The sequence below is a fragment of the Cupressus sempervirens genome, chromosome 5 (assembly GCF_028749045.1).
Source record: "Cupressus sempervirens isolate cs-2001-9-10 chromosome 5, ASM2874904v1, whole genome shotgun sequence".
Classification (NCBI taxonomy): domain Eukaryota; kingdom Viridiplantae; phylum Streptophyta; class Pinopsida; order Cupressales; family Cupressaceae; genus Cupressus; species Cupressus sempervirens.
Genome location: NC_143122.1, coordinates 440,275,753 through 440,288,425, shown reverse-complemented (window position 1 = coordinate 440,288,425; position 12,673 = coordinate 440,275,753). Strand labels below are relative to the sequence as shown.

Below are 12,673 nucleotides of genomic sequence, written 5' to 3'. Positions count from 1 at the left end.
TATCAGATCCAAATGAGTGGAAATTTCTTTTATAGAATTGGCATGGAGATTTTCCTTATTTCAATTTCTGTTTTGTTATCTGTAGACCTATCAAACTATCAAATGGTATGCTTGATTAAGGAATGTGTTATTGTATCAGTAAATTGGTTTTGAGCAGTCTTGGAAATTTGTGAATTAAAATCATCTTATGTCAAAAAAAATTGACCCTGATTGAATGGCTTCGCAGCTTCAAACATTATGCTCAAAATGTATAATCATCTATTAGGCTAATTTCATACATATAGCAGTTGGAAGGCCTGCTGTCACATTCCAAATCTGTGTTTTCTTTAATTTGCATACTGTATTGGTTGGAATGTGTATCTAAATAACACCATTCAGCTGCTGAAATAGCTACACAGATATGTCATTGAGGGCCATCAATCCTGTTCTTTAGCATCATTGAACCCTTTCATCGTTACACATATAAGCGGATGAGTTAGTATATAACCATTAATATTTTAAATAAACATGAAAATATATAGCTAACCAACCTATATCAAATATTCATGCATTTGACTGCTTCCTCATTTTTTTTAATAGCATATCAAATCCACAATAGTAACACACAATTGAAATTGCCAAAACTATGACTATGGCATTCATAATAGTTTTGCCATTTCTAGATTAGGAACTAGCGTATGTTGAGACTTATTTTTTCTCATTTATTCGACACAATAGTGCAATAATGTCCATTATACAGTCAGCATAAAGCACCAGGATGAAATTCTTCTATGGATAATAATCAAACAAACACAAAAAATACATGTCTGTACAGAATAGAAAAAGTTTGATGAGAGAAGATTCTGCATACATGTACAAAACTGGCATGCTTAAGCATGTAAGATTGGGCTTTTTCCTGTGATGGTGAACTTGCATCTACCAAATGCCTTTAGAAAGAATGAGCAAAAATCATCTCAACTATCATGTATGTCTGTATATTTTAATTGAAAACTGAGATCAATGCTTGCATGCTCTTTAACAGTGAAGTAAGAATCATGTAGTATACATGCAGAGTTATAAGATTTAGAGTAAGCATTCCTTGAAACCCTTATGCAAGGCTTCGCTATCCAAATCTTTTCCAATAAAGATGATCTTATTTGTCCTTTTCTCTTCAGGTCCCCACATTCGATCAGGAGAACCATGGAAGATATCATGGACGCCCTGAACAAAAAATTTTTAAAAATTCTCGATTAAGAAGATTAGATAACTGAACACAGTGAAACCATCTCTATTTCAGAACAACAAGACTAGTAATTTGAATCTTATTCTTAGATAATAAATGCAAACATAGATTCAAATACATCAACACATCAAAACAGAGCCCAGAATTTTAACACTATCTACCAATACTAAAATCATGGCTAAACCAAGAAATATAGGCAGCACAAATTGTTTCTAGATTGTTGCATGCCATTGCCAAGGGATGACCTATTAGAACCAATCATCATAAACTCAAATCTGTTTTATATGCAATGCAGGAGAAGGAAAGGAAATGAAAGGTCCTTTTATAGTTCACGATACCAGCCATATGTTTTTGGTCTACATATGGTGACAGCAATTCGGGACTACCCCGTACGCCTTGCAGGTGGCACCAAACTGTGCTATACACAATGCGTACATATACACTACCCCCCAATGGGATTTGAGCTTGTGACCTCTCTTTCAAGAGTACAAGTTCTTCACCACTAGGTCAACTCAGGCTGTACAGGTAACTATGTACTTTACAAAGACTATTCATACGTTATTGACTTTACTTCCTATAAAAGTCAATGTTATATTCATCTAAGTATGTTCTCAGTGAATGATCAGCTCAATGGTCCCCAGCATCCCCAAGTCACAATATAAAAGCAAAGGGAAGAATCCATAAAATAGCTCTAAACTCAATCACAATCATTGCAATACGACTTGGACTCAGCAGAAAAATTGGCAAGATTTTTTTTTACTGCTCAGTTTTCAAGATTTTATAGTAAAACTTTCTGTTTTCTTTTGCAGACTCGACTGACCGACAGTCAAATCATAAGTCTGCTGAAACTTTATAAGTTTTAGTTATAAGAGTTAAAGATGCAGACTTGCTCACTCCCACAAACTGGAACAAAAAGTGCACATTGAGACATGCTGAATCTCAACAGTCTGCTCATAACTTATGAAAAATTAAAACTGAAAAACATTCAACAAGCTAGCCAAAATCTAAGAAGATGACTCAGACCAGTTTTTCTTTTACTTTCAGGATTTGAGCCTGGATACTCGATAGTGAGAAAGGGAGATCCTTGATTTCAAAGATAACACTCACCTGAAATACATATCGTTCCTTGAAGCCATCAACAGAAAGCACACCCTTCATTCTGTAGATATCATCACTGCGATCTAGTAATAATTGTCCCAACCACATATTCGTCTGCAAAATTGAGAAAAATAACTAGTCACAAGCATGGAAATTTTATATTAATGCTTCTTTTGCAAATTTTCAGTACTTTCTACTATAAGATGAATACGACACATTGTGATAAATTCATTCAGCATGGTTAAATAGTGTCATAAGGTACCATACAATGTCTATAATTATGGTGCAACAATATTCCCCATTTTAATCTACTTGGTAAATCTTCTGTAAGCTCCAGTAGAGTCTACTTAAAAACAAAAAAAATATAGTCACTCCAACCTGGGTGATTTTGTGAATCCTGCATTACAATCAAGATACATCATAGGTTCAAGAACAAGGATCCCTTCCACATACAAGTTTTATAGACTTAGCAACCCTCATATGCAGCATCTGCTCGCCAACTATGTGGCATTAGCATGTATTTAAATATGAACATCACTGAGAAGTAGGGTATCCATCTATGGGCTCCATTGCTACTTCTTGGTTTGCTACCCTGATAAATTATTAGCTCTTTTTAATTACATATAAGCTTTAAATCACAACCAACAAATTTTTGAGCATAGATTGTCGATAACAATGGTCACAGTGCTCATTAGATTAACATTATAGATGCATATTTTAATTTGAGTGTATTGCAGTTGGAAAGAAGTTGTACTGTCAAACTTTATAGCTTCTTTACAAAGAGACATGCCTTGAGAAAACTTGTGCAGAGACAAAAAAGAAATTTAGATAGCACAAGAAATTCAATCTCAAGTCACGCTCCTAAATAACAAACTTTTTCACAACAATTGCACCCTAATTGGAAAACAGATAACAGCAATACAGTTTTTAGAGGTTCAAACTTCATCTTTTAGACAACTCCAATTGCTATTAGACTTTACTCATTTATTGCAAGCCAACTCAACCTCAATATTTGAAACATAAGAGTTGATAAGGAGTTCCAAACATGACAATCCTTTTTGGATCATCTTTCTTTTTCCTGCAACATAAACATGTAGTTAGTTAAATCCTTTCCTTTAAAATTGCACCGTGCATCATGCTCCATTTGGCATAAATTCTAAAATGGTTTGTCGCCAACTAGAGTTTTATTTTTATGAAGAATAGTTGTTATACTTGTTTTGGCAATACATAGCCTATGTCAAAATAGTGAGAGCCAACTACCTTGCAAGCATGCATTGGTCTTATGAGATTTTGTGTGCGACTTAAGCAAAATTCAATTTAGTGTGTGTAAAGACATTATTAGGACATGCACAAAAAAGAATGTTTTCTCAAGGCAATGTGTAATTGCCTCTACGTTGTTTATCAAATGGGGATGCTAATCTTATAACAAGTTTTGTCAGTCCTTCCTGATCACTGTTATGACACTTCTACCCCATTCATATAATTATGTCTAATATATAGATTTCCCTTGAAAAATAAAAGCAAAACTAGGAAAAAGGAGTAAAAGAATAAAATGATCTCCAAAAAATAACAAATGATGAAAAAGTCAACCACCCTTTAAAATTAAACAAGAGGTGAATGGTGAAATAAGCCTTGAAACACAATAAAAGCCCTTTTATTAAGGGAGATACTAGGAAGAGTCTTATATACTTGTATATCATGTAAAATACTTTGTAAAGAATGTGTCAAAATGTAACTATATGTTTTATTAAAGGGTGTGATGGTCGGATGCTACCCTCAAAATATTTTACGAACCTGTAGGGAAAACTTGGAAAGTTATGATGTAGGTCACTCAAGGAAGAAGGTCGTTTCGTGGGCTATGTACATAAGAGGATCGTACAATGCATGTCGAACTCAGGGTATAACATACACCTATGATTCTCCTAGCTAGGACTGTCATGCACCAGCAAAAATGCATGTACACATGCTGTGTCAGATTACACATATTCCTTCCAAAGTGTGTCATAGCTAAGCAGGCCTAAAGCAGTGAGATCTTCTTGGGGCGAGTGTGGCCATTTCTAGAGTTGTCACAAAAAAGTACTACTTGACATTTTTTTGAATCTAAGTTTTCAATGCTGATGATAATAAACATTAAATATAACTTGTTCTACTAATTTCAATATTGAATTCCATACTTTTAATTGTTGATTTATTTACATATTCAATTGTTATTTCTTTTAAAAGAGTATAACCAAAAAAATATTATATGGTGTTGAAAAAAAGGTTCAATTTTAGCCTAGGCAATTGGAATTTGATAACTATTATGATCCCTTTCCCTAATTTCTATTATCTACGTTGTCGTTACAGTCGCAAGCATAGGTACGAGAACGATAAAGGTAAATTGTTTATGCACTTGGGTGCATGAGTTTGTGGACACACACATATGTATGCATGTGTCCAAAAAAATTAAAGAAGAATTAAAAAATGTTGAAGTAAATACATTTGATAGTATGCTATTTCTACTACTATTATATAGAACAATGTAATAATTTAAATAGGTAAGTTATCTACTACTATTTATCATAAAAAATAATATTGTCTAAATATTAAAACACTACAAATTATAATAATGTTGATAACATCAAAATTTTAAAAATAAAACAACACTACAAATATCACCATATAAATAAAACAATTAATACTAACATATAAAAAATTATTATCTAAACATATAAAAATACAATATGAATAAATAATATTTACCACTATAAATATTATTCAACGAACATATAAACCCTAGTTCGATGTGTGGGACATATAAACCCTAGTTCGATGTGTGGGCATATATACACTATAGCTTACGAAGTTGGTCGGCGGTCAAGCCTAGTCAAATTCATGAATTTCTCATAAGGGTTGTGGTTATGAAAAGAGTGCTTTGTGATTATCATAAATGATCTACACCATCCTATCTTCACAGAGGAGCTGATTGTGGCAGAAGAGGCCTCCGGATTCAACCACAATGGCCTTCTCAATGTCCCATGCAACATCAATCATTTCAAGAAAATGTTAAGGATTCGACCCCATTTAATTTCATCTAAGTATTTCTACGGAGTGTTGCAGCCTTCATTTTCAAGATTATTCAAAAAGCTGAAACAGGTATATGAGTTGGACGAATTTTAGTCGAATTTCAACAAACCTTTTATGCTATTTTGGAGTTCGCCAAATTTCGAATCTCATGCCCGAAATTCAGCGAACCCTGTGACTAAGCTTTTTGGCGCTCAACACTTGGGTATGCATGTGTACGCTCAGAGGCATACCTGGGCATGCCCAAACACTAGTACATACCAAGAGGTCCCCACAGGTGGACACGGTGCCGGTGTGAAATGCCCTAAGGGCGTACTAGGCAACATAGTCTATGACTAATGCAATTCTGTCACATCTATCAGCACCAGAAGCACATTGTCCTTAGCTAGCAGGACCTATCAGCAATACATATGGAGGGCGTTGCCTCTCCCATATATGGTCAAAATCGTGTGAAAGAGTGATCTCTCTTGATTTTTCTTAGTCTCCTTAAGACCATCAATTAAAATTCCTGCATCAACTTGCACAGTAAACAATCATTAAGCTGAACTTCCAACCCAAAAAAGAAGAATTGATGTTCCCTAAAAATGTCCAATCACCTATTGATTTTTTTCTGATCTAATTATTTGAGGAAAGAATCTAACTCAAGGAAGATATATAGAAGACTACAGTTCCATAGACACCTTAATAATACCCAAGGGCTATGTCATGTCATTTTGCCCCTCACATGCTGAGAAATCCAAGGTGTACTACAGATACAGCAGATTATATCATGTCTTCCGATCCTTTATTTTCAACTAGAAGGGTATATTTTCCTAATACTGTCGCCTAACTCCTAAATGCACATCTCCCATAATAAAGCCAAATTTTCTAAATTATGTTGGAAACAAATAGCTGAATTTACAGTCAAAATCTGTTGGAATGGCCACTTGAACACAATAATGAGGCCAGATTTTTCTCTAGGCACTCCCACAAGCTGATGCTAACCCGGATCTAAATAGAAACCCTCAACAATTGAAGCAAAAAACTCTCCCAAGGCTATGCAATTAATGCTCCTATGACATTTGCATCATGTAATAATATGCTTAGCACAATGATAGGATATGCCAAGATCTAGAATCCCAAAGACTAGCACAAGCAAGAGAGACAAAATGATATGATCAATTAATTGACTGAATTTGATAATCAAATGATAATGAATGTGTACAATGTAGATGTGCCTGAATATTGAGTTAATGCATAATAGCTAGGAGAAAAGCATGAGATAACCTATCAGTCACACTAGGTGGCATCACATCCACCAAAGGTAGATCATCCTCCATTGGACAATGAAGTCTGTGCAAACATTTGCAACAATTAGAGTATAATAATGTGATAAGTGCACTAAAGGTGGATCTCACACATAAAGTGGAAATGAGATAAGAACTATCACCACCTAAAGTGAAATTTGCCTACAGCATGTGCTAGAATAAAATGCAAACTCCAAGGTGTCTACAAACCAAACTCCTATGTAATGCATTATCCTAAGTAATGCTTAAGTAAATTGTAATTAGGAATATTTAATTACACCAACACTAAAGATTGTGATTGTGTTTATAATTTTAACTATATTCTTTTTACATCAACATTTTGAGTCATATTATCTCCTTTCGCTCCCCATCCTTATGATGAATCATAGAGTATGATTTGAGATGTCGATGTAAAAAGGAAGACATGGTTAAAACCAGAAGCTCAATCACAAAATTATGGATTGTGGAAAGCTTATGTCTTCAAGTGAAGCCTAATTTAGAAGCTCTTTAACTAGATTTAATATTACAAGTCTTGACAAAATAAATATGTAAATATTATTTTAATACCCTCCCTTAATGGTTTACAAACATATCCTCAATTGAAAAATACTGCAACTGTATTGATTCATCTTCAACAAGTTTATGGATGTAATGACAATTAAGCTCAACATGCCTAGTCTTCTCATGGACGACAATATTTTTTGCAAGTTTGAGCACTACTTGATTGTTACAAAAGATAGGTGAAGGAACTGCTTGAGGCGTGTGCATATTAGAAAGCATTTTTCAAAGCCAAACTGTCTCACCAGCTTCTTTAATAGTTTCCTGATATTCAGCTTCATTTGAGGAAAGAGCTATTGCCTGTTGCTTATTGCTAGTCCATGTGCCTGCACCTCTACTGGAACTGATGAAATACCAAGATGTAGACTTCTTGTCATCAACAAAAGCTTCCCAGTATGAATCTATGAAACCAATAAGTCTAGGATCATTTCTTTTGTTGAATAGAATCCCAAAATCAAAAGTGCCCTTCACATATTGTAGCACATGCTTCGTTGTAATCTAGTTTTCAACTTTAGGCACAGTTATGAAGCGAGAGGTGTAACTCATGTCAAAACTAAGGTCAGGTCTAGTGGCAATGAGATACATGAGACTGCCCACCACAGTTGCCAGAAATGTGGCATTTGCTTGCCGTTTCGCATTTCGATGGCAGCAACACGTTTCAACGCAAGAAACGCTCGTTTCTCAAGCAAAAAATTGAAATTATATTTGTAACTTTTCCAATAATATCTGTGATTGAGAGAGTGCACATGAGTTTAGAAATTCTGTCAATTAATGGAACATTTTGTTTCATGCTGAATTGTGACTTGTGTTAATTAATGAAATAATTTTTTTTAAGGAGAACTCCATTCGATTTTAGCAGTGTAATGTAATTTGGATGCAATCTTTTTGGAAGACTTTTATTTCAATAAAATATTTAATTTTGTATTTCATATTTAAGACTGAATATAGTTTTTTATTAATTAATTTAATATATAAATACAATTATGATAACTGATATATATATATATATATATACACGCATATGTTTCTTATAGGCAACTTTTGAATATTGCATTCTCGTCAGGTTGCCATTGTCGTCTCGTTTCTTGTTTCTTGTTTCTGGTAACATAGCTGCCCACTAGTTAACTAAACATGGATTCACCCACTAGAGGTGAATTTGATTTGGTAATCTCTGCGAGTGTGGATGTAGGTTTGCAATATTGCATCCAAAATGTGTCTAATAGACACCTTGCATCCAAAAAGTATCACTAAGGAATGCATTCTCGACATTCATTTGATGGGCTTTCCATCTAAACTGAGCTGAATTGGAAATTACAAGCCAAATGGTATTCATTTTGGCCATGGAAGCAAAAGTATCCTCATTATTAGTGCCCTCTTTCTATGAGAACCCCCTAGCAACTAGTCAAGCCTTGTACTTAACTTGATACAGCCATTTGCAGCCAATAGGCTTCTTCCTAGATGAAAGATTAGGAATGACCCAAGTTTTGTTCTTCAAAAGACTACAATGTTTTGCTTTCACAGTTTGTTCCCACTCAGGTATACCTTTAACCTCTGAGTAAGATTGAAGCTCATAAACACTGGTAACTGAATATTAGCCATAACAACGAAGTTTACTATATTCTATTGTTTGCTCTGGTTTCTACACAATCTACCCTCAATGAGCTCATGTCATGAGCCTTAATAATAATAAATAATAGATAATGACTATAAGATATAAACTAATTTAGTATCGATTCAAAGGAAAGAGCCTCCATTGTGGTACACAATATATTCCAATCATTTCATTTGTAATTTATATTTACTTTATTTACTAATTGTATGTGTAATCAAATAATACTCATAATATCTTACTCCAATCTAATTGTAATAATCATTATTAAAGTTAATACTAGTCATTCTTTATTAAATTAATAATGAACCGAATAACAAATGTAATAATAATAAACTTCAATGATTTGAATAAGTGATCGTCACTTTTTCTAATCATTGATCTTATTTAATCAACACTTCATTCCCAGATAAGGGCCATGGCAAAAGTATATAATGAATAATGTGCTGACTAAGGAAGGCATCGAATTCCATTACCTTGAATACAAAAGCTAAACTAAACAATATTCGAAAGCACAAATAACGATCAATAAGAATCGAATGGGGAAGGAACAATAAATAAATTGTATGTCAGTACAGATCCATTGAGCATTACAGAAAGAAGTTTAAAAGGAGAATTTCTTAGCAATATGACCCAAAATAAGTGGAAATATAAAAAATTCGAACATAATTTTTTTGCAGGGAATACCCTTGAACATTGGGCAAATAAAACTAAGAGAAAATGCCACAAGGAAAGGAAGAATCCATGACCAATGCACGTATATTAGAAAACACTCCTAGGTGTCATCGAGCACTTTAGAAAGCCACAAATGGGCAAAACATTCAATAAACTGTAGAGGAATTAAATGCAGAGTTAAATGTCCCATTACAGAAAGTAAGACACTGTAGTACTGCCACTGTGGGATTTGAAAAGACAACAAGGAACCAGCACATGAGACTCAGAGAATTCTGATTCTATCGGTCTGTAAGTAATCAAGAAATCAAATTTGACTTGGCAGGTGGAAGTCACATTCACCCAATCAAATGGGTCACATTAGTTATAATCGTACCCATATCACTTGCATAGTATATATTAAATTGAAGTTTATGATTTATAAATTATAATTTAGTTCACAATGATAATTTAATTACTGATTTATCCATTAGGAAGTAAAGATATTCCTTATTACCTATAAACTATAGCTTTCCAATAACATTGCAAATTGGATAATTGTGCACTTACAAATTTAAGTTTAATATAACATTGTCTTAGAATTGATAATTAGCGTTAATAACTATGACAAGATCATAGAACTCCTTTAATTCTGATTTCGTAAGGGAAAGAGTAATCTGATCACGTTGAGGCACTTGAATCCCAATATGGGCAAGAGCCATGAGGGAGCCTTGGGTAGACTGTTTCTTTCTTCGAGCAGCAGTAATTCTACCATCCATTATGCAATTTTGGAGCCTGTATGTTGCTAGTCAATTCAAATATGGAGAAAGACTTATTCTTCCTCAATATATGTGGGTGGTGCCCTTCACCAAGGGATGCCACTTTTTCATAATCATATATATTATTATTATATAATTATATAATAATTATTATATTTATGTAAAATAATATAATTACTAATATAATAATTATAATTTCAATTAATATTATATAAAATTAATATTGTATTGACAATAATCATATTATCACAACCTCTATGTCATTCTAAACGAATCCGACCATAGCTATAGTGACATCAACACTCCCTCTTAGCAAGGGAGGAATCCACTTAGGTTATGTCACAATGAATAGCCAAATAAAATGGATTTTGTAATAATGGAGTGATATTGGATAACTCACAGTAAAATAATTGATTAATTTGTTTATTTATTAATGTCTCTTATTTGACACATTGTTGTGAATTGGATATGTAAGCCTCCTAAAGCTAACTTCAACACTCCCTCTAGCTAGGGAGGCTTCCATATAAGGTTAAATCATAATAAATTTATCATTAAGGTTTACCATAAACATCATAATGAATTTATCTCCATTTGACATATCCTCGGATATCACCACATGTGAGATGATCATTTTGGATGTATTTACCACATGGTATGTCTTTAGATATCACCTTATGTGATATTCACCATAGTGGATTTAGAAAGTTACCTTTAGGGCATGTCCTTGTATACCACCATTTGTGCTTTCCACCACAATGGATTTTCAAATATCTACCATATGTCCTTGGATACCACTGTTTGCACTATCCTCCATAATCAATTTATGATTATACCATTATGGCATGCCCTTGAGTACCACCACATGTGCTACCCACCATAATGGATTTAAAAGGTTACCTTTTAGGCATATCCTTGGATACCACCATATGCAACATCCACCTTAAAGGCTTCTACGATATCTACCATTATGTCCTTCGATACCATTGTATGTGCTATATTCCATGATGAATTTATGGTATCTACCATTACAACATGTCCTCAGGTACCACCACATGTGCTACCAACCATAATAGATTTTAAAATATCTACGTGTGTAATGAATATCTATCACTTTATGAGATATCTATCTTATTGTTGTGAGATCATCACCTCACAAAGATATTCATATCACAGGTAAAAGGAAGTTCACCACAGATTCTCTCACATGTTGTTGTCATGATGGAACACACATGACATCCACCATGAACCATGTCAAAGGACCATAACTATTGCCAGAGGGTGAAACAAAGGCTTCCACCTCAAGCTTCTCTCTCATACATAAGAATGCATTACAAGGAATTGCATCTTGAACTTCTCCCTTGCAGAGAAGAACTCATTAAGGAATTGTACCTCAAATGTCTCCTCACAAGAAGAACTCATGACATAGATGTCAACCTTTTTTTGACCTTTTCATCTAGGATTGCTTCTGATGAAATGTAAAATTCCCTTTGAATCTGATATCAACCTTCTAACCTCCTTGTCCAAGTTTGCCTCTGATGAACTGTCAGACTCCCTCTGAATCTGATATCAACCTTCTAACTATCTCACCCAAGGTTGTCTTTGATGAATTGTTAGAGTTCCTTTGAATCTGGTATCAACCTTCAAACAATAAAAGAAGAATGGTCAGTAAAAACATGTTCAACTCAAGAAGAAGGGGAAGCAAAATCTAGTGCAGATTCAAATACAACTTTAAGGGCTTCGACCCTACAGAGTCTCCAAAGCCCAATTCAAGAGCAACAACTACTACAAATGATCACCTACTCAACTCTTGTCAAGTATCAACTTTCTCATAACATAAGCACCCACTCAAATAAGTTGGGCATCAACTCAAACAATTCTCAAAGCTCCAACCTGAAATAAATCTTTACCAGATTCAGCACCTTCTGCATATCTTTCTTATCAATGATCTTTAACTGAAAATATCCTTTCCTTCGTCTTTGACAACATTGTAATATATATTCATGAATTCCTCATAATGTTATATTTATTCATGTATTCATCATAATGGTATTTTCTACAGTTGTGCCTACCTTTCAAATGAAGAGAATATTTATAATGAGCACTGTAGGAAGTTTGTTTGTCGAGGTTACAAATTGTCATCTAACTGCCACACCAAACATAAACCTCTATCCATAATGAAAACTATTTTACTCATCGATACTAAATTGTTTAGAGAATTCGGAAGAAGTTTATATACTGATCATTACTGCTGGCCATTGTAACTTTCCAAATTCTGATTAATTCCAAGAATTAACATAAACAGAGATGGAAGTATATTTTCCTTTCAAGCACCTGGCACTAATCGGACAGATTACTGTCAACAGAATCATGAGTCATCATTTATAATTAGACAAATAACAGTTCACTC

The 12,673-nt window shown here is 33.9% G+C and overlaps 1 protein-coding gene across 1 annotated transcript in view; it reads right to left on the bottom strand.

The window, feature by feature from the left end:
- Positions 1-678: 678 nt before the first annotated feature.
- Positions 679-12,673, bottom strand: part of LOC149556671 (uncharacterized) — a 191,409-nt gene continuing 179,414 nt past the window's right edge. Inside the window, exons 9-10 of the mRNA XM_089831091.1 lie at positions 2,330-2,434; positions 679-1,200 (exon numbers count right to left, since the gene is read on the bottom strand). Coding sequence (XP_089687217.1) covers positions 1,063-1,200; positions 2,330-2,434 — 243 coding nt within the window. The 3' untranslated portion in view covers positions 679-1,062. The remainder of the gene's footprint in view (positions 1,201-2,329; positions 2,435-12,673) is intronic.